Raw genomic sequence first — 23,558 nt, 5'->3', positions numbered from 1 at the left:
GACCAACATACCTAATGGAGCTAAACATAATTGTTATTTAAGAACAGAAAATGCAGTGAGTGGATGGTGGGGGGGACCTCTAGGTAGAAAAAGCACCTTCCCTGTCATAGCCAATATTTTTTTTGCAGATATACATATGGGAGGTTATTTTATTGGTACTGGATAGATGTGAATCCACGTTACTGGTGATTTTATATCTGTATATGGCATAATGCAGAGTCCAATGCACAGAGAAAGGAGGGACTATTTTGGGAGTGTTCCGAGCGTTCCTTTCACATATGGTCAATCTGAATTTTATAAAGGTGACATAGGTGTACATGGACACTCTTACCCACAGGCATTTACACCTGCTTCCATTACTCAGAGGCCTGACTAATCTGTCTTTTGTGGCCTGGGGCTTGGAGGAAAGTTTGTTCACTATTCTGATTAGTAAATTCATCATCACTGGGCGATTGAGTCTGTGAGTTTGTATGCAAATGATTTGCAGCTCCGTATACACAACGTCCTACACTATCCACCAGTTTAATGCAGTCACTATATATATTTTTCAGTAAAGCATACTGGATTCCTAGCAAGTTACATAGGGCCCATTTAACAAATTCAAATAAATGCTGGCATTGTAATGGAAATTTGGGTGACCTTAAGCATATGATTTATGACTGCCCAAATATTCAACCATTTTGGAGATCAGTATGGAAAACCATATGCACTGTACTTCCAATTTCTTCTCAGTTATCTTTTGATATTGTTCTTTTTTGTTCTTTTGCTTTGCCTGATGTACTGGACAAATGGCATTCTAAGTTACATGATACAGTGGAACCTTGGTTTGCGAGCATAATTCGTTCCAGAAGCATGCTCTTAAACCAAAGTGCTCGTATATCAAAGCGAGTTTTCCCAAAGGAAGTAAGGGAAACTCGCTTGATTGGTTCCACATTCCCCCTCCCACGAGGCCACCAGCGCTGCTCGCTTCCACCCAACCCCACCACATCCCAAAAAGACCTCATCCCTACCCCCTAGGCCATTGGCGCACTTCTACCCCACCCCTGAGAACTGGAATCTCCCCCCCCCCCCAAGAACTGGCATCGTCCACCCAAACCCAAACCCTTACCGTGATCTGGCACCGGAACACAGCACCAACCCATAGGACATGCCGGTGCCAGAAGGCCTGCCTTTTGCCACTGATCTCTGCTGGGCTGGGTCTTGAGCATCTGCGCATGCTCAAGGCCTTCTGGCTCCCGCTCTCTCCGATTAGAAGCGAGAGCCAGAAGGCCTTGAGCATGCGCAGATGCTCAAGGCCCAGCCCAGCAGAGATCAGCAACAAAAGGCAGGCTCTTCCGGCACCGTCATATCCTGTGGGTTGGTGCTGCGCGCCAATGCCAGATTGCGGTAAGGGTTTTGGCAGGCGGGCGATGCCAGTTCTCGTGGTGGGAACTTGCAGGCGGGGTGGAGGCGATGCCGGTTGTCGGGGGTAGGGGCTCAAAAATCGAGTTGAAGCTCGGTTTGCGAGGCATGATTTGCAAGAGTGTTTTTGCTCGTCTTGCAAAACACTCGCCAACCACGTTACTCGTAAACCGAGATTTGACTGTATTCTTATGGCTCTTACTCTGCAAATGATTGTCTCACACTGGAAGTCAGCTCAATTATTAAACACCTCTTTTTGGTGGGCTACGGTCATGATGATTCATAAATATGAATTCAAAGCCAATTCCCTTATTAATAAGAGCTTTAAAACTAACAAAATATGATTTCCAATAACAAATGTCTCTTCTCATTTTTGAGGTAATTGTTACATTTCAGCTGGTAACTTTGCGTATAATTTCTTATCCTAATGTTTTACTTATTGCTTGTGATGCTTAATTTACTAAAATGAGTGCTAATCGAATCTTATCTAATCTTTGGTCTTTATCTAATTGTATGGCTACATATGTATATTTAAAATTGTCTAAATAGATGTTTTTAGTCTTCTCTGCATCTATGTTTCATATTTATAAATCATTTGTTCTGTAAAATCTCATTGTATTTTATTTAATCACTTGTTATATGTTAAACTTCAATAAAATTTTTTAAAAATGAAACTTGATAGTGAATCAATTGCTGTTTGAAAATCAGCCATAGAATTGGCCAACATCAATTGAGTCGCTATCTTTAGTGAATCTGGGCCATAGTATGTTCGCCTCTCTTTCCTAAATTGGTATGGACCTGAATATAGGAGCATACTGGGTTAGTAATGGTCTTAGAAAGATCCTTATTAATGTGCAACATCAAAAAACCTGGTAACACCTCAAATATATTTTATTCATTGGCTTTTATATACCATTTTCCTGATAAAATATCATCTCAAATTGTTTACATAACATAAAAGAACCCAATCAAAAACAGAAAAAGAATCATATAAAGACCTCTAGTAGCTTGAAGGACTAAGGCCTAGATTCACTAAACTCAACGATCTGGATCATTGTTGGGCAATTCGTGCTCGAGTTTTGCCGAGCGACCAATTCACTACAGATCCAGAATGCAAATGATCTGATCGGACGCACACCCACAGATCACTGTAGAGCGATCGAGACGCTTGCGCAGCTTATCCTTGTTGGTTGAAGATGCTATTTGCGCATACGCTTGCTCTTCGCACAAGCGAGCTCAAAATAAAGGGGGAGGGGTGGCTGCAGTTTACTTGCTGGCTCTACAGGTGGACATTTTAAAAGGAATGATTTTTGTGCAAAACAAACTAAAATTAGGACTTATACGAATGATCGTTATATAGATCCTTCTTAAAGTGCACTGCTGAGCTCTCAGAGACCTGTGCTGTTCAACTACATTAGTATTTGAAACAGTGCTTACAGGTAAATGGTTTCTTTCATCGAGCTATAGATAATATAAGTGCAAAAAAAGGCAATAGTGCAAAAAATTCTCTTAAAGTGCTGAATGCAATAAATATCAAATAGAATAAAACTTCTGCACTTATCTTATTAGAAGTGAATTGTGGCCAGCGCCATTTTTTTGAGTGTTAGCGGAAGCAGAGTTACACACTAAAAGTTTCATGACCCCTGAAGAAGCCTGTATTGGGGCGAAACGGGTCCCGTAGGGCGTTTAGCCATTCAGCTACAAATTTTGGCCACAATTCACTTCTAATAAGATAAGTAATGTAGTTGAACAGCACAGGTCTCTGAGAGCTCAGCAGTGCACTTTAAGAAGGATCTATATAACGATCATTCGTATAAGTCCTAATTTTAGTTTGTTTTGCAAACCAAGGGGGCTTAGTCCATTGTAGAGGTTTGAATGATTTTTGTGCAGCCAGATCATGGAACAGAACACGCTTTAAACCCGTGGGTTAAATCCACGGGCTAGCACTGCGCTTTTTGCAGACTATAAGGGAGTTCATATGCATATGTATAGATATTTTACAGTTTAGAAACATAGAAATAGATGGCAGATAAGGGCCACGGCCCATCTAGTCTGCCCAACCCAATGACCCTCTCCTACCTTTCTCTGTGAATAGATCCCACATGTCTATCCCATTTGGCCTTAAAATCAGGCACGCTGCTGGCCTCAATAACCTGAAGTGGAAGACTATTCCAGCGATCAACCACCCTTTCAGTGAAAAAGAATTTCCTGGTGTCCCCGTGCAGTTTCCCGCCCCTGATTTTCCACGGATGCCCCCTTGTTGCCGCGGGACCCTTGAAAAAGAAGATATCTTCTTCCGCCTCGATGCAGCCCGTGAGATACTTTTTATATTGATGGTTGGGGTTGTAACCTCGATACTGGAATTTCAGGGCTGCAGAAAGCAGGAGAGTCGGCAAGGACAGTAAGCGACTGGTCCTCAGCAGTTGCTTTATTTCGGATCTTCTGCTTACTGAATCGATGGCTTCCTACTTATGCATGTCATTTCCCCTCATTTGCATGGGCGGATCAGATTGGGTGGGAGATTGATCGGGCAGAAGGTTAGTGAATCGGGTCGGGGAACGATCGCAAACTGGTCGGGACATGATCGGTGAGTTTAGTGAATCTAGGCCTAAGAAGATAGATATTAAAACAAAGAAAAGACTTCAGTGACCAGACTGCTCATTGGTAAATCACTGAAGCTAATCATCTTTCTTCACATCAGTGGTCATAAAAAACCCCCCACGTAAATAATATATTTTTTGTTATTTAAATAGTTCATAGGCTGACTAGCATAGAAACAGAAATATCAACCAACAAACATTCATTTTCTATATTGTCTTTCTATGGCACAATCAAAGCAGTTTACATATTGCATTCAGGCACTTTCTCTCTCCCCAGTGGAATCACAATTTGTTTTGTACCCGAGTCAAAGGAGGGTTAAAGGGCAAATTCTATAAGAAGCGCTCAAAAGTTAGGCGCCGAATTAGGCACCATTCAGCGCGATTCAAGTAAAATTGGGTGCTGTTTAGTGAATCACGCTGAGCGGCACCTATTTTGGAGGCGCCCAATAAATAGGCCAGCTCGAGGAAGAACTAAAAGTTAGGCAGCCATCCGAGCGCTTAAGCACACTTAAGAGCAGCGGTTCTGTAATAAGGCGCCTAACACGAAGCCACGCCCACGCCTAACATGCATAGCGCCTATTTTTTTGAAGGCCGCCTAAATTTTTAGAGGCGCCTTGTTACAGAATCGCTCTTTCTTGATAGGCGCCTAAGTTTCAATTAGTGCTGATTAAAAAGCTTAATTGAGCTTGTTGTTCAATTTCGATAGGCGCCTATCTGGATGGGCACCTCCAAAATAGGTGCCTAACATTAGGCACTGGTTACAGAATTTGGGCCTAAGTGACTTGCTCTGAGTCACAAGGAGCTGCAGTGGAAATTAAACCCAGATCCCCCAGGTTTTCTGCCAATTGCACTAAGCATTAGACCACTCCTCCACTCCAAGGTCTGCTTAGTTTGCAAAATAGTGGGGTTCAAATTTGACTGAACTGCAGCAAGCGTCAGCCACTAATACAAGTGTCATCGTGCTTTTTCTCACATCATGGCTGTATTGTTGCACTGGGATCTCTATTTGAGGTATTATTAGCTTTTTGGTGTTTCAGCCTATGGGATTGCCAGATCCAGTAAGCAGCTGTAACAATTAAAATTTTCCTACCCCTGGGAGCAGAACGACTGATGCAGCTTTACCAACACGATGGGCAGGCAAATGGTGGACAAGAAAGGTGACACAGAAAGTAAAGCTGCTTACCGTAACAGATGGTCCCCCAAGCACAACAGGAGACTAGTCATCACGCATGAGTGACATCATCTGATGGACCTCTGGTTAGAGCAGTGTAAACAAACTTAAGATCTTTTAAGAGTGCATGACTGAGCATGCGTGAAGTTCCCACATCAGTGTCATTGTGTGTGTTCATCTCAGCTCAAACCAAAACTTATACAAGGAGAAACCAACTACTGGGGGGAAGGGGGGGGAGAGTTGTGAGGACTGTCCTTGCTGTCCTTGGAGAATACCTGTTACAAGTAAACCACTTTGTTTTCTCCGATGACAAGCCAGATACCGGTCCACACACAAAAATGCCTAGCTATAAAGGTTTCTTTTAAATAAAAGGAGAAAACAGAAAACATAATGCCAGTAGGCAGTCTGAAAATAATTTTTAAAATGGTCCCTGCAGTCCCCATTCAAACAAGGATGTGATGTGAATGTATGGACAGAGGTCCACATTGCAGTCTTGCTGAAAGGCTAGTGACTGATGGGCCAGCAATGCTACTACATTTTTGATACCATGAACCTGGAGATTTCTTCTACAGTCCAGCATAACAGAAAGAGATGCAGACTGCTGTCCAGTCAGAGAGTGTGCATTTAGTAATGGTAGAAACAGGTTTCTTGAAGTTGAAAACAGAAAGCTGGATGGAATTGGAGAATTTGGGGCTCATTTTCAAAAAAGAAAGATGTCCAAAAAACATTATAAACCGGTACTTGCATTCCAAATCACCAGGACGTCCAAGTGCTGATTTTTTATAATGTTCTTTCAGGGTGTCTTGCGAGGCATCCTAGCAGCTGTGTGTCCAAACCTTAAGGGGTGTATGTTAGAGGCATGTTCTGGGCGAGCTTTGGGTGTGCTTAGACTTGGATGTCTTGAGGCGATAATCAAACGTTTCCCAAGATGTTCTGGATGGAACTCAAACGTCTGGAGCTAGACCTGTTTTAAAAGCATCGAAGTGCAATAAAGGAAACCAATCTGACCAGATGACCACTGGAGAGATTAAGTAATGACCCCCCACACCCCCCCAGTGGTCACTGACCCCCATCCCAACCCCCCAAAATCTGAATGAAACAGTACTTACTTGTCTCTAGAGTAGCAGCACCTGGTATGGGAAATCCTAGTACAGCATCACACAAGAGGCATGTAACATACATTTAAAGTTTACTCGTGGTGCTAAGCGCAGTTCAATACATGTAACAGAAAAGTAACTAGTGTGGGTGATACCATTCATTCACGTGTCACATACCACATGCTAGATATTGTATATTTAATAAAATAGCAGATGATATTTACACACACATACCCTTTTGCAAAACCGCACAAGAGGTTTCTAGCGCCAACCAGTACACTGAATGCTCTGCACTGCTCCTACGGTCCTAGAGTTTCTAAATGTGTCAGAGCAGCGCAAAGCATTCAGTGCTTCAGCCGGCGCTAAAAATCTCTTGCGCGGTTTTGTAAAAGGGAGTGGGGTGGGGTTAATGTGAGCAAACACCAGCTTTTTTTTTTCCTCTCTCTCTCTCTCTCTTTTTTTTAACAATTCTTTTTACTTTTATTTTCCTCACCTACGGGTCACCCTGCCATGTTCGTTTCTTTTTCACTTACTGTTTTTATTTGTAAACCGCCTCATTCTCCCCTGTGAATAACACACTAGTCAATTCCTCGAATCATACCAACCAAAAAATATCCAGACCACTAAATAAGCATCTACCACATGTATCCAATAAACTTATCCCTTCAATGTTAGGTAATCCTCCTCAGCTACCCGAATATATTGTTATTCTCCACTGTTTCCTGTAAGTACTTGAATCTTTACTATGTAATTCCATAGGATAAATACAGATATCCTCTAATTTGTAACTATCAACTGTATCATGTAATGTATATGAATCTTTGTTATATAATTCTCTCGGTAATGTCCAGATATCTTCTAATTTGTAATCCGCTTAGAACCGCAAGGCACAAGCGGAATAGAAATCACTAATGTAATGTAATGTAATTTGCTGAATCGTGAAAAGCGATGTCATACCAATAACCATAAAACATTAAAAAAATGCATGTGGGAAAGAGGAGCCTGAACTATAGCTGCGTGATGCAGGGCTCCATATTAGGAGTCACCGCCCAGGAAATGGATCTAGGTGTCATCGTTGATGATATGTTGAAACCCGCCAAATGACATTCCTACTCCCACTTCATCCCGAGCTACTGGAATCAACTGCCCCCACAGATCAGATCCCTTGAAGGATGCCTCAACTTTAGGAAAGCGATAAAAACATACTTCTTCACCTAATTCCCCTGCCCATGATCGATGGATTACAAAGAAATGTATATTGGGAAATTATTGTACTGAAAAATCTTGCACTGTAACTATGGCAAATTGTAACCTGTAAACTGTATGTTATGGGGCTCATAATCAAATAAAAATACGTCTAAAAACTCACCTAGGTTGGCACTTGGATGACCTAAAAGACAGGTCATCCAAGTACCGATAAACAAAACGGAGTTTTAGACATATCCAGAGGCTTTTTAGGCCTCTGAATCCCACTGTACACCCGGAGCAGAAAGGGGCGTTTTTGAAGGTGTGGTGAGGGCAGGAGATGGACCAACCTACACTTAGTCGTACTGCAGGGATAATCAAATGTTTTACGAGGCTATCTGGACAGAACCTATACGTTGTGACTTAGACGATGTAAAACCAAGTCTAAGGGCCAGATTCTGTATAGGACACCCGGTCTCAGAAGCCACCTAAGCAACTTTTGAGATTCGCACATGGGCATCCTGTTTAGAATCGCCTAGCAGCACGATTCTCTAACCAGTGTCTATCATAAGAGCTGGTTAGAGAATTGGGTTGTTGCTGAGTTGATCATGGCAACGGAATCTCCCTACTGCAATCAGTTTAGCGGCCATGGCAAGGAACCCGTCCCCCCCGAAGACTACCCCCATCCCCTAAGACTTCTGGATGATTAAATGCTGAACGTACAGGTAAATGATTTTTGAGGAAAAAAAATATTGAACGTATCTTTTGAGAATGGACCTTTTTCCACTGCCGAATTTGGGCGACTAGAGCCCTATATCCAAATCGTACTTGGATGTTTCTTTCGATTATGCCCCTAAAAGTATATTAGTATTAGACCCCTAGTATGTGTCGTTAGGATAAAATCTTGTATCATAAATTTGTACTGTAATTTTGGCAAATCCAGTGTAAATCGTAACCTGTTAACTGTATATTATGTATGTTTAACCTGTAATCCATTCTGAACTATTTGGGGAAAATGGGATAGAAAAATTAATAAATTAACCCTCTGCTTAGTGTGCAGCGGCAGTTAAGAAATCAAATAGAATGTTAGGAATTATCAGGAAAGGAATGGAATGCAAAAGATGAAAATGTTTTGATGCCTTTGTATTGTTCTGTGGGGCGATTGCACCTCATATGCTATGTGCAGTTCTGGTCACTGCATCTCAAAAAAGAGATAGCGGAATTAGAAAAGTAAAGAGAACAGGAGACAAGATGGTGGCTGCATCGTGGAGGGGCATAATCAAAAGAAACATCTAAGTCCCCTTTTGGCCTAAGTCCCTAGATGCAGAAAGAAGGCAGCAAGGAAATGTCCATTCTAAAAAAAAAAAAAAAAAAGTCCAAAATGAGGGCTTTTTTGAGATTGGCCTACTTCTACGTTCACCAGTTTAATCGCCCAAACCACCACTATGTCTATGCTTAAGACACATTTCCAAAATCGCCCAAATCCCAAACGCCCAAAACAAGACCTTTTAGGCGAAGGAGGGGCCAGTCCTTCACCTAAAAGCAGGATTCTCTAACTGGCGTCTGTCATAAACAATGCCGGTTACAGAATCCTGTAACTGTCCCCCCCCCCAAGATCGTGGGAGCCAAAGCCCTCTTGCCGAAAAACCTCCCCCGAACCTTTGAACCTTGCGATCAATGGCAGGAGGGAGCCTAAGCCCTCCTGCAGGCAAGAACCACCTCCCGCCCCCGAACCTCGCAATCAATAGCAGGGGGGAGCTCAAGCCATCCTACTGGCAAGAACCACGCCCCGAACCTTGCGATCAACGGCAGGAGGGAGCCCAAGCTCTTTTGCCGGCAAGAACCACCCCCCCCCAAACCCGCAATGCCTAGCATGGAGGGAGCCCAAGCTCTCCTGCCAAGAGGCAAGCACCCCAACTCTGAACCCCCTGACCGGGCAACCCCCTCGGACCCCCCGGATACCCCCTCCACACACCCCCAGACCCCCCAACCCCCACCTCCCCAGACCCTCTAACCTGAAAAGTTGGCTGGCCAGACGGGTCCTCCCTCCGTCCATCTGGCAGGCCTGCCTTCCTCCGAATGGTGGGCCTGCCCCTTCCCAGTGCATTGTAAGATGCACCAGGGAGGGGCCTAGGCCAACCGGAATTGGGCTAGTTGCCTAAAGCCCCTCCTGTGGGTGTGGCCTTAGGCACATGGGTCAACCTAATCTTGGGGTTTTTTTTTTATTGATCATTCCTTGGTTGTATATGAAAAAAATGTGCAATAAAAAGAAAAGGTACAAAGGACAAAAAAATGCTTTGGGGTGGTCTACGCCACAAAGGCGGTCCTACCTTCCACAGCAGTGGACCTAGGTGCCTACAAAAGTCAATGGATATGGAACAAAATAGTGGAACCAGGCCCTGGAGTCCAGGAGTTAAAATATCACAATTGATTAATGTTCATGCTCTTCCGGAGTCTGTTATAGAGGAAAACACCCTCCAGGAATTCAAGACAAAGTTGGACAAGTTCCTGTTAAACTGGAACGTACGCAGGTGAGGCTGGACTCATTTAGAGCACTGGTCTTTGACCTGGGGCCTGCCGCGTGAGCGGACTGCTGGGCATAATGGACCACTGGTCTGACCCAGCAGCGGCAATTCTTAAGTTCACAACAAATCAATGTCACAATAAAACCAAAATCCGACAGGTGCCAACAATATAAAAACATCAAAATTGTACTGTGTACTGTGTACAATTTTGATGTTTTTATCTTGTTGGCACCTGTCGGATTTTGTTTTTATTGTGACATTGATTTGTTGTGAACATAAATCAATTGTGATATTTTGACTCCAGGGCCTGGTTCCACTGTTTTGTTCCATATTATGTACTAACTTACATTTGGAACAAGCACTTAGAAGGCTGCAATTGCAACAGTAACCCATATTAAAATATAGGCGACATGCTCATATAAGACTATTGTATCAAGCCTCTTTCATGTGGAATTCAGTCTAGAAAGGAATTATTTATGTTTTTGTAGAAAGTTAGACTTGTATGTTTGGGAAAAAAAATATATTTGCCGTAAAGTGTGGGAAAGGGCTTGACCGCTTGGGAACGGGAACTGGTATACTGCCTTTTTGGGGCTTTGGCATTCCAAGCTGACATTCAAAGTGGTGGGCACTGAAGGTGACTTGCCCAGGGTCACAAGGAGCAGCACCAGGATTTGATATCAAAATCTCTGAGTGCAGACCTAGGCAGCAGCTCTACCAGTGAGCCATACCTTCTTCCCTTGCATCATCGTATGTGTCCTAGCAGTGACTAGCTTCTTTATTGTGATCGACGTAGTCCCTCTTGTGGTATTCTGTGGAATATAAGAATATTCCACAGAATACCACATGGTACGCCCTCACCTGGAGTACTGCGTCCAGCACTGGTCGCCGTACATGAAGAAGGACACGGTACTACTCGAAAGGGTCCAGAGAAGAGCGACTAAGATGGTTAAGTGGCTGGAAGAGCTGCCGTACAGCAAAAGATTAGAGAAACTGGGCCTCTTCTCCCTCGAACAGAGGAGATTGAGAGGGGACATGATCAAAACATTCAAGGTACTGAAGGGGATAGACTTAGTAGATAAGGACAGGTTGTTTACCCTCTCCAAGGTAGGGAGAACAAGAGGGCACTCTCTAAAGTTGAAAAGGGATAGATTCCGTACAAACGTAAGGAAGTTCTTCTTCACCCAGAGAGTAGTAGAAAGCTTGAACGGTCTTCCGGAGGCTGTTATAGGGGAAAACACCCTCCAGGGATTCAAGACAAAGTTAGACAAGTTTCTGCTGAACAAGAACGTGCGCTGGTAGGGCTAGTCTCAGTTAGGGTGCTGGTCTTAGATCAGAGGGCCGCCGCGTGAGCGGACTGCTGGTCATGATGGACCTCTGGTCTGACCCAGCAGTGGCAATTCTTATGTTCTTATGTAAATATTGTATTAGTGGACACCTCTGTTTAGGTCTCCCGATGCCATGCAGTGACTGCCTATTCAATGGTGTAGTAAATGGGCAGGGGAGCAGTCCACCCTGGGCGTGGTCTTGTTAGGGGCACCGGCACCTGTCCTCCTCTCTGCTCCCCCCTCAGCCGTGTGTGCCCCTTCCCTTCCTTCGTACCACTTACGAACGTTCTGCTTGCGTTGGCGTCACCTCTCTCTGATGTCACTTCCGGGCCCCACGTCTAGGAAGTGACATCGGAGGAATATCTGGCGCAACATGGGACAGCAAGTTCGTGAGATTGCTCGCACCTGAACAATGAAAAAAGAACGGGAAGGGGGGGTGCGTGGCAGGAGGGGGAGGGAAGGAGTGGGGGGAAGGGAGGCCACCAGCCCGGGCACCGCTCGCCCTCGTTACATCACTGCGCCTATTCTTTATCAGCATCTGGACACCCAGATTCCATTCTAGGATGCTGGTGTAACTTGACATCTAACTGGAGGCGCTTTAATATGGCAAGGATGTGTGTGATATTAGAGAATGACATGGTGACAAAATTCATATCCGTTCCCGTCCCCGTGGATAATCGCGGGAAACCATCTTCCTGTCATTCTTTAAAGAGAGAGGGAAGAATCAGAGTATGAATGGCCACAACCACTGACCCGCAAGCTTTGCTTTGAAGAATGCTGGTGTGGAAGGACACTAAAGAATGACAGTCTCTGATATCCAAAGCAGATATTGTGATGTCATAATGCCTCATTCCACCAGTATCTAAGAGCCAATCACATCAGTGATGTCACAATGGCTTCATTATCCTTGGCTCACATAAGAATCAGAGTATGAATGGCCACAACCACTAACCCGCATGCTTTGCTCTGAAGAATGCTGGTGTAGAAGGACCGAGGTTGAAATAGACACTAGAAAATGACATGGGATTATTTCCCGCGGTTATCCGCGGGGACGGGGACGGTGATGAATTTTGTCACCGTGTCATTCTCTATGTAATATATAGAACCACCAATATAAGCCAAAATGACACTGAAGGTGATTATTTTTCTTTTTTTTAATTTCTCTCTTTTTTTCTTTTATCATATAAACGGGAACAAGCCTCAGATTATTGAGTTTTCACCCATTCAGGGTTCTTTCGAAGAGAAAGACAATTCTTTTCTTTTACTCATATTAACATCACTGGCTTGAACCCATCCTCCCTACCTTTAATTTAACATTGGATTTAATCTTTATTTCTTCAATTACTCTTCAATCTCCAATTAATTTATACTAAAACGTACCTAACTAGGTTACTATTTACTTTATCATAAACTCGATTATTTTAAATACTTAATTCTTAAAAACTTTATAATTCATTAATACTTAGAACTATTTAAACCTCAAAGTTCATTTCAGAAACTCAGAACCAACAGAAAGTGCATTTGTGCAAAAATGTGTACTAGTGCTTTAAAGTGCTATATCAAAAGTACATTTGTGCTGTAAATTTTTTTTGGTTCCATTCAAACTTTTGGAACTCTTAGAACTTAGGGCTCCATTTATCAAGCCGCGTGACTTTTCATCACACGTTAACCCCCTGTGCTGGCCAAAAACTACCGCCTGCTCAGGAGGAGGCGGTAGCGGCTAGCACGTTCGGTGGTTTAGCGCGTGCTATTACGCGCGATAAACCGCTAGTGCAGCTTAATAAAAGAAGCCCTTAAAGTACTTAGCTCATGCTCTTATGCTCTTTAAGAACCAGGAACATTGCTTGCTACTCGCAGTCCAATGTGGTCTACGTTTCGCGGGATCAAATTACATCCTCGCTGCATCAAGGAAGAGTCTTTTTATCAACGCTGGAAAATAAAAATCCAAACAGTTACTATCTTTTTAAAGAAACCAGCTAAATACTTGTGCCCTCTTATAAAACATATGTTTTTACCTTCTCTGGGCTATAAACAAACTCCTGCCGGTTCAGAGCGACAAGGATAATAATAATAATAATAACTTTATTTTTCTATACCGCCATAGTCAAGCGACTTCTAGGCGGTTCACATTGAAAGAAGGCTGGACAGACAGCGAATAACAATAAGCCTAAATAGAAAACTTACATACTAATTGGAGTTCCATGGGTAAAGAATACATGAAAAGGAGCTTCTTGAGAGAAAGAAAAGGTGTTTACAGAGGGGGATATCCTAGTGAGAGGGAGAGGACTGTTTTAGTCAATGAATTTGTTGAATTTGTCGACTATATTCTGTTAGCCGTTCACCCAAGTGGCAGCACTGCTCATGCCCCTCCCATGCTCCACCCTGGTGAATGCTCCTCTTGCATATACGCACTATGATTCTCATTATTGAAGCATACAGATGTCTCAAATGGCTGGAATATATATCCATGTGCCTGAAATGTTCAAATCCCAGTTGTGCAAAAGCAGAATAAGAACGCCCAACATTACAGTCTGTCCAGCTAGCAAGGGGGGGAGGGTTTCTGGGCAATTTTGGGTGGGATTAGGGAGGGTCTGAAATCTGGATATCCAGCAGTGATTACTGAAGGGAAAGAAATATGAATGTTTAAAAAGGTCATCCTTCTTTAGACCTGTTCCTATCCACTGGAAGAAATAAAGCACGGTATTTCCTTAATCCCCCAGTGGTTGCTTCCTCCCCACCCCACACTTCCCAGTGGCGTAGCAAAGATGAGAGGTGCCCGATATGATGGTGCCCCCTGCTCCTTCCCCAACCGCTTGGGGTGCCCCTTTCCTTGTACCTTTAGTTGTTCACTGTGTGACCAACAGCTTCAATGGCATCAGCTCTCCCTCTGATGTCACTTCCTGTGCATGGCACCTGGAAGTGACATATGCGAGAGCCGACATGGTCACAAGGAGCATGTTGAAGTTGTTGCTTAGGTGGTGGTGAATGACTAGATGTACGGGAAAAGGGAGGGGGGCGTGCGGCGGGGGGGAGGAGTGGGAAGAGGCGGTGACGGAGAAGAGGGGTGCTGGCGCCCAAACCATGATGATGCCCGGGGCAGACCACCCCCCCTTACTACGCCACTGCTCCCCGTCCCCCCACTGAAACTGAAAGGGGATGCTTCAGATATTTTGGGCATTCTTAACAGAGGACAAAGCAAGTTTGAGGAGTGGCCTAGTGGTTAATGCAGTGAGCTGTAAATCAAAGGAGCCGGGTTGAAACCCTATTTCTGCTCTTTTTGTTTATATATACAGTACTCCCATGAAATTTGCGGGGGTTACGTTCGTGGAGTGACCGCAAATATTGAAAAACTGCGAATATCGGAAGAGTACTGTAATCGGCATTCCCCCCTCCTCCTCCTCTCTTGCTTCGGCCCGAGCTGCGCTGCTTACCTGGTCGCCTTAGTCGGCAGCGTCTCAGCTTACAATGTTGCCGGTTGCTGCGCACTCAACCTCTTCCTCCTGCACAACCCCGCATGGGAAGTGCGCTCCAGGTTTCCGCGATAAGAGGCTGACGTCGGGAGTGATGCGATCGCCATGATGGTGGTGGGAGGAGGGAATTTGTAGTTCTACTTTCCCCTCTCGCTGCGTTGTGGGACGGTGCACGGGAGGCGTGTGGCCAGGGAAAATGGAGAGCTTCTCCATTGGTCAGTCATTTGTGTTATTTTTTGACTGGAAGAGGCGGGCAGAAAACACTGCACATGACTGAGTCCGTGAATCTCCAACAGCAAATTCGTGGGGGGTGTAATGTATATATATATATTTTTTGCAATTGTGAGTCTTCCTGAAACAGAAAAATATCTACTGTACCTAAAATATAGAAACATGATGGCAGATAAAGTGTAGTTACTTACCTGTAACGTAGGTTCTCCGTGGACAGCAAGATAGTCAGCCACATATGGGTGTTGTCCCAACAGCTCCCAATTTGCGGATAAGCTCTCCAATAGCTCTGAGAGATTATTATTTTTTTTTTTATCTCTGAGCACGTGCAGTGCCCGGGCCCCACTGGGCATACCCGAGCCCTACCCATTTCCCCCTGCTTCCCCCTAATCCCCAGTCTTTAGTTTCTGCCCATTCCCATCAGTCGGATTTTTCCACAGGCCAAATGGCCCATCCAGTCTGCCCATCCACAGTAACCATTATCTCTTTCTCTCTTCGAGTGATCCCATGTGCTTATCCCAGGCCCTTTTGAATTCAAACACAGTCTCTGCCTCCACCACTTCTGGGAGACTGTTCCATGCATCTTCCACCCTTTCTGTAAAAAAGTATTTCCTTAGATTACTCTGGACCCTATCACCTCATAACTTCATCCTATGCCCTCTCATTGCAGAGTTTCCTTTCAAATGAAAGAGACTCGACTCATGCACATTTATATTACGTAGGTATTTAAACATCTCTAACATATCTATCTCCCTTCTCCTGCCTTTCCTCCAAAATATACAGATTGAGATCTTTAAGTCTATATGCCTTATGATGAAAACCACACTGCATTTTAGTAGCCTTCCTCTGGATCGACTCCATCCTTTTTTATATCTTTTTGAAGGTGCGGCCTTTTTGAAGCCATCAGCACGCTTAAAGGCTACAGAAGTAGTGTACATTCAGCTACAATAAGTATGCTACTTTTCCTGGAGAGCTCACAATTACAAAATGAAAGAGTTAAAAGTGAGATTTGAACCTTAGTCCCACGATTCATAGTCCACTGCACTAACTACTAGGTTGCCCCTCTGCTCTACGAGGGCATCTGTGTGGCCATTTTCACAGAATGCTGCTATACAGACATAGATGTCCCTTGTCCCCTTCACCCTCCTCCCCAATTATAATGTGGATGCTGCAGTTTCAAAAATTGATGTTCATGCTGGATGTCATCAGCACATGGATGTCCATCTCACGTAATTTTTGACGAGGAAATCTTGACACATTCCCATTCAAAAATACATGTGAGACGGACGTCCATTTAGGATGTTCTGAGTTGGGCATCCTTTCAAAAAGGTGACCCGTCAAAAGCGCGCCGGACAATAGCGCCCCAACAATCACGCGCCGACATAGGCGCGCAGGTCAAATGTGCACCGTTGTCGTATCTGCTTCCAGGCCTGCCCGTTTGTGCTCTGAGGGGGAGGGGTACTCGCGCTCCCATTGAGGGTGTCTGTGGGGGAACCCCCCCACTACAGTAAAACTTCTGCTCTCCTTACGAAAACTTCTCTTTTCTGCTCTTCCGCTCTAAGGGGGGGTGTGGTGGGGAAAACATCCCCCCCCCACACTCCAATCACGCCCTCCTTCAGGCCCATGCCGATGCGCTCGATTGCCGCTAACACCCCCAACACAGTTACAATTCCGCCCCAAAAATCCTGCTCCCTTCGTGCGCACACTTATCGGTGCATGCATTTGACGGAGTGGAATTGTCGATGTGCAATTGTCCGGCGCGCTTTTGTTGTTGTACCTTCACCTGTACCGTTTAATCATTTATTTGTTCCAAAATGTATGAATTGCTTTGTGCTTTACGATGTACTCCTTGCTAAATTGCCGAATAGAAGACCGTGAATAATCACAGAGATGGTGTCGCTTTTATCTTTGCTCAAAATGCTGCACTGGTGTCCTTCATTGCCTGTGTCAGTGCAGCAGAATCCATTGCATGCATCGTGAGTGGCGGCGTAGTAACGGTGAGCGGCGCCCGCGATGGTGGCACCCCTCCCCCACCCTGCTATGCGTGTGTGTCCCCTTCCCATTCCCTGTACCTTTTTCACTTCTCCAGCATGAGCGGCATGCCCGCGTCGGGGTCAGCTTGCGCTTTGACGTCACTTCCTAGGCGCAGGTCCCGAAAGCGGCATCGGAGAGAACACTGGTGTCAACGCGGGCAGCCAAGGAAGTAAAAAAGGTACGGGGAAAGGCGAGGGGCGCGCGCGGCAAGGAGATGAGCAGGGGACGGAGAGGAGGAGGGGCACCGTGCCCATAGGAAGACTGCGCCCGGGGCAGACCGCTCCCCCCGCACCCCCTTTACCACACCACTGATCATGATGATAATGGCTTAGTGGGCTCTGTGAGTATTTAGCACTGAGACTGAGTAAGGCTTCTTCAGCACTGATGTATTACTAGCATCCAGTGCAACTTTGAATTCCATGGAGGTTGATGCTGATGGACCTGTATTGCACTTTGGAGCCAAAGAGCCTTTCCGTATATTCTTGATGACCTCAATGATCCTTAGCTGTCATCTTCACATAAATGAAACTGCTGGGGAATATTTAGCTTCCTACCACACAGGCCCAGAATGTCTCACGTGGTACTGCCACATTGGGAACACTCTTTTTTATTTTCTTTTTTAATGACTATCTACTATGGATTTGAAATACAGTAAAACCTTGGATTGCAAGTGACTTGGTTTGGAAGTGTTTTGCAAGACAAGCAAAACATTTGATTAAATTTTAACTTGATATACAAGCAATGTCTTGCACAATGAGTACATACAGTATACACGCATCACATCATCACATCTGAGCCGATGGTTCTTCTCTCTATGACGCTGCAGGAGTGTAGTGACTGTTCTAAATGAGCGAGGTCTTGCAATACAAGTACATATATTTTTTGTGTTGTGGAACGAATCGTCCGAGTTTCCATTATTTCCTATGGGGAAATTCGCTTTGCTATACGAGTGCTTTGGATTACAAGCACGCTTCCGGAATGAATTATGCTCGCAAACCAAGGTTTGACTGTACTGCTGTTGAAGCTGCTGGTCATCTTAATTCTTTGTGTCACTGAATAAAAAATAGTTGTGCTCAGTGGTATAGCAAGGGTGAACGCCCCTCTCCTGACTCCACCTGCCACGCACATGTGCCCCTTTCTTAACTTTGGCACGAACAGCCACCAACTTGCTGCCTGCATCAACTTCGGCACTCTCTCTGAATCACTTCCTAGGCACGGGTCCCAGAAGTGACGTTGGAGAGAGCGCCGAAGCAGATGCGGGCAGCAAGTTGGTGGCTGCTCATGCTGAAGTTAAAAAGGTACGGGGGAAGGGAAGAGGTGTGTGCAGGGCAAGGGGAGGAGTAGGAATTGGGGGGGGGCAGAATGGGGAGGAGGGGTGCTGGCGCCCCAAGCCAGACAGCACCTGGGGTGGACGTTACCCCCCCTTACTACGCCACTGGTTAAACTGAAATAAAATGACTCCGTATTGAGAAAAGGGAGCAGTCAGTGCCTCACAATATACTAATACTGCTGCAGGCTGTGACTGAACAAAATATTAACAAAACTACTCAAAGGAGGAAATGGGAAAAATGAACTGAAAGTCTATCAAAAAAAAAGAAAGCTAAAATTTACCTGACTGCAAATTGAGTAAAATGTGACCTCTGGGCTTCACAGAAAAGTAGAACTGAGGTGGTCTCATGCAATGACACTGATGCAGAAATTCCCACCTGTGAGCAGTAGAACATTCTAGAATGCTCCTAAGCTTTGTTGCTCCAGCTTGGGCTTCACTGGTTGATGGCACCCGTGTGGGGAAGCTGCTATCCTTCTTTTCCTAAAGAAATGATCCTTCCATCCATAGATGTTATGTGGTTTGTTAGTATGTACCGTACTATAGTTAATTGAAATGATTTAGGTGTCCTTTGTGGGTAAGAAAGATGGTGCTTGTACCAGGTTTCCAGGTCTTGCTGAGTCTTGTGAGGTAAAAACTGACGTTTCAGCCACCATGCTGTGGCTTTCTCCAGGGTATGCTAAGAGATTCAGTTTGTAAATAATGGGTTCACTGACCTGATTTACAAAGACAAACTGCAAACCTGAAAGCATATCCTGAAAAAAGCCAGAGCATGGCGTTGGTTTCTACCTCACAAGACGCAGCAAGATCCGGAAACCTGCTACAAGCACAATGCCAGCTGCGGAAAACCTGAGAGGACAAGTAAGATTGTAGTCAACACATATTTTTATATTCTGCAGTGTAGAGTTGGTTGCTGTTGTATACATGGATTCTTTTGTTTCAACAGGCTGACGAGTGCACAGGTCTCCAGGGCTTCCTACTCTTCCATAGCTTTGGCGGTGGCACTGGTTCTGGTTTTACTGCTTTACTGATGGAACATCTATCCATGGACTATGGCAAGAAATCTAAGCTGGAATTCCCTATCTACCCAGCTCCTCGAATCTCCACAGCTGTAGTTGAGCCCTACAACTCCATCCTAACCACCCATGCGACCCTGGAGCATTCTGACTGTGCCTTCATGGTAGACAATGAGGCCATTTATGACATCTGCGCCAGGAACCTGGATATTGGGCGTCCAACCTACACTAACCTGAACAGGTTGATAGCTCAAGTTGTGTCCTCAATCACAGCCTCTCTCAGATTTGAAGGTTCCCTGAATGTGGATTTAATAGAGTTCCAAACCAACTTGGTGCCTTACCCACGCATCCACTTCCCTTTAGTCACTTACGCCCCGGTAATTTCTGCAGAGAAAGCCTTCCATGAGCAGCTTTCTGTAGCTCAGATCACAAATGCTTGCTTTGAACCAGCCAACCAGATGGTGAAATGTGACCCACGCCACGGAAAATACATGGCTTGCTGTCTACTGTATCGTGGAGATGTGGTACCCAAAGATATCAATGCTGCTATTGCCACCCTAAAGACCAAACGTAGCATCCAGTTTGTGGACTGGTGCCCAACTGGATTTAAGGTTGGCATCAACTACCAGCCTCCAACTGTGGTGCCCGGAGGTGACCTTGCTAAAGTGCTACGTGCTGTGTGCATGCTAGGGAACACCACCGCTATTGCTGAAGCCTGGGCTCGTCTGGATCATAAGTTCGATCTGATGTTTGCCAAGCGTGCCTTTGTGCACTGGTATGTGGGTGAGAGTATGGAGGAAGGTGAGTTCTCTGAAGCCCGGGAGGACATGGCTGCACTGGAGAAGGATTATGAAGAAGTTGGTGCAGATAGCTATTAAGATTAAGGGGAAGAAAAATCCAAACAGAAGCTGCTGCTGTTCTCTTCTTCCATTCTACTGTCATTTCCCTTGTGGTTTTCTTCTAGTCCTGTGACGCTACATCTATAACTACTACTGTACTCTGAAAATAAACTGAAATGGCTCTTCATTCTGTTTCCTTTTTTTAAAAAAATTTCTTTATACATTTGTTACAATTTTTATTTTTATTTTTTTTGTAAACATCTATAAATCTTTATTAATTTTTAAATGTTAACAGTGCCATACAATGAATTTAAGACAGTCAAATGCAAGACATTATCTCACATTCGTGCCGTACTTCATTCTCCTAAATTATGACTAGTCTTACTGGTCCTCAGCGGGCCACCAAGCACTCAAACAGTGTCAGGTCAAAAGCGCGCCGGGACAAAGGCGCGCCCAGACAATTGAGAGCAGCGCGTGGCCCCACGCCGCTCTAAATTACTGTTTTTAGCGCTCTGACGGGGGGGGCGTGGGGGGAACCCCCCCCACTTTACTTAATAGACATCGTGCCGCGTTGTGGGGGGCGTTGTGGGGGGTGTGGGGGGTTGTAACCCCCCACATTTTACTGAAAACGCGATGTCTATTAAGTAAAGTGGGGGAGTTCCCCAACAAAAACCCCCGGAGCCCCTAAAAACTGTAATTTAGAGCGGTGCGGCGGCGCGCGCTGTGCTCAATTGTCGGCGCGCGCTTTTGTCTTTCGCGCCGTTGTCTATGAACCACTCAAACTACTCTCATTGTGCTGGGCTTTATGCTCCCACTCGTCATCGGATCCAGTTCAATAAATATTTTGATTGTTTTCATAATTATAATTTGGCAAACTTAAATAAATATGCGCTAAAAGTACTTTGCTGTGCAAAAGACGCTTTTCAACGGGGGTAGAATCACCAAATCACCAACATGTTTTGCCCGTGTAATTCAAAGGGCTTTCTCAAGGCTACCACTCCCTTCGGAAGAATGATTAAAGGTTTTCTCCTTTCTGTGGGGAATGCTAGGGTTGCCTTCCGAACCCTAGATTGCGCAGGTATGCCTCTTCCAAGGCTTCAGGGAGGTTGAAAAGCGACTTTTGCACAGCGAAGTACTTTTAGCACATATTTATTTAAGTTTGCCAAATTATAATTATGAAAACAATCAAAATATTTATTGAACTGGATCCGATGACGAGTGGGAGTATACAGCCCAGGACAATGAGAGTAGTTTGAGTGCTTGGTGGCCCGCTGAGGACCAGTAAGACTAGTCGTAATGTAGGAGAATGAATGTGAGATAATGTCTTGCATTTGACTGTCTTGGATATTGAAGTGTTCTTTATTCAAACTCATCTATATAGTGCCTATGGTTACATACAATGAATTTAAACATAAACACTACACAGAACGCACTTTAAATACACAAATAATTTTTTTAAAAAAACAATCATTTTCTCCCCCCTCCTCCCCATAATTAATAGAAGTACATATTTAATTTCAATAATATAGATAATTAAGTATAGCAAACAATAATTCCCCTCCCCCCACCCACCCACCCTGGATGTGTAAGGAAGTCAAATAAAAGGAAAGGTACATGACAATTACAATTTAAATAACAAACATAAAGGAATATCCATTTCATCAGCAGCATAAAAATGCTCATAAAATAAAATTCAAGGAAAATTATATCGGTGATCTAGTCCACATCATTTAGCTCGCTAGTGCTGTCGCTAGGAAACAAGTAACTAAACCAAAATATCTAACATGTGGCGTCAGACCGGTATCATCTTGAAAATTAGGTAGACCTCAGAATGGAGCCCCGGTTCCATCCCCGTGGGCCTGGAAGGGGTCCCCGTGGGAGTCCCGTTGACTTTAGGGGGATCCCCGTGGGATTCCCGTGCAGACCTCTAATTTACACCCAACTCGCGTGCCTGGACGCTATTCTATATAGGGCACTGATTTTTCCCAATGCTTCTTTTTTCATGCCAGTTTCTGAATCCAGGCTATAGAATGGAATTCAGTGAAAGGCCCCCCAAATTAGATGCTGAGTTTTTGGAGAACTTATATTTCGACAACAGCAACGATTTATTATTTCTATAGCGCTACCAGATGCACGCAGTGGCACCTAAGGTCACATTCTGCCCATAAAAATGCCCACTTCAGCATTAGGCACCGCTAAGTGCCATGCGATAAGCACCTATCGCTCAATTATTATTTTTTTCCCCAATTATTGAGACTATTAAGGGTATTTTGCCTAAGAGGCACCTAACTTTAGGCCCTGTTTATAGAATCAGTCCCTTTGGGCCTAACCTTGGATATTAGCAGCTGAAAGCTGGTATAAATAGTGGTGCCCAACAAACGGCACTTAAGCACACTTTATAACATTGTGCCTAACTTCTGGAACACCCCTGCCCACTGTCATAATAAGGGGTGTGTGGAGAGGGCGGTTCGCCCTGGGTGCAATCTTTGTAAAGAGCGCAGGTACCCGTCCTCCTCTCTACTCCCCCCTCTTCCCGCCCCCCTAGGCTGCGCGTGTGCACCCCTTCCCTTGTACCCCTCTAATTTCTCCTGCACGAGAAGTATTACGAACATGCTGCCCGCATTGGTGCTGCCTCTCTCTGACCTCACTTCCAGGAAATGATGTCAGAGGGATAGCTGATACGCAGACAGCAAGTTTGTGCTGTTGCTCTCACCTGGTAAATTAAAAAGGTAAGGGGAAGAGAAGGGGGAACGTGCAGCAGGAGGGGTCGGGGAGGAGCATGGGGAGGCAGAAAAGAGGGCGGGGAGGGGTGCCACTTGCCCTCGCTACGCCACTGCCCCTGACCCAACCACATCCCTCCCATGGCACACATGGTATAGAATAGGGCGCAGGGCAGATCCACATGTAAATTCTAATTACTGCTACTCATTGATTATCCTATACAAGGGTGTAGGAGCCTGAGCGGTTCTCAAAAGTAAAACTCTGTGCACACACTTACAAACACCCAGCCTGGACACACTTTGAAGGTGCAACAAAAAGTTTCATTGGTGACAAGCCCTAAGCCTGTTACTTCACAGGCTCACATAAAGAAGTGAAGTCTCTTTGTTTTAAATTCAGTATAAAGTCTGCAACTGGCCTTGGATTGCAGGTTCCCAAGTGCTAGCTTTGGCCTCAGGCTGACACAGGGTTCAACAGTCTTTTAGTTATCTAGATCTGTTAGAATAGGGCTCACCGTCTTTAAGCAAATAGGTAGTTGGCCATAATGTCTACCGTGTTTCCCCTAAAATAAGACCTACCCCCAAAATAAGCCCTAGTCCCAGAATTTGCCAGCAACTCTTCA

The 23,558-nt window shown here is 44.8% G+C and overlaps 1 protein-coding gene across 1 annotated transcript in view; it reads left to right on the top strand.

Moving 5' to 3' along the window:
• Positions 1-20,257, top strand: part of LOC117357249 (tubulin alpha-1B chain-like) — a gene marked incomplete at its 5' end in the record, with an annotated part of 31,455 nt that extends 11,198 nt beyond the window's left edge. The window contains one exon of the mRNA XM_033937620.1: positions 19,310-20,257. Coding sequence (XP_033793511.1) covers positions 19,310-20,257 — 948 coding nt within the window. The remainder of the gene's footprint in view (positions 1-19,309) is intronic.
• Between the last annotated feature and the right edge of the window lie 3,301 nt (positions 20,258-23,558).

Source organism: Geotrypetes seraphini, chromosome 3 (genome assembly GCF_902459505.1).
Source record: "Geotrypetes seraphini chromosome 3, aGeoSer1.1, whole genome shotgun sequence".
NCBI classification, from domain to species: Eukaryota; Metazoa; Chordata; class Amphibia; order Gymnophiona; family Dermophiidae; genus Geotrypetes; species Geotrypetes seraphini.
The sequence above is the reverse complement of the archived record's forward strand: the minus strand, read 5'-3'. Positions and strand labels throughout refer to the sequence as shown.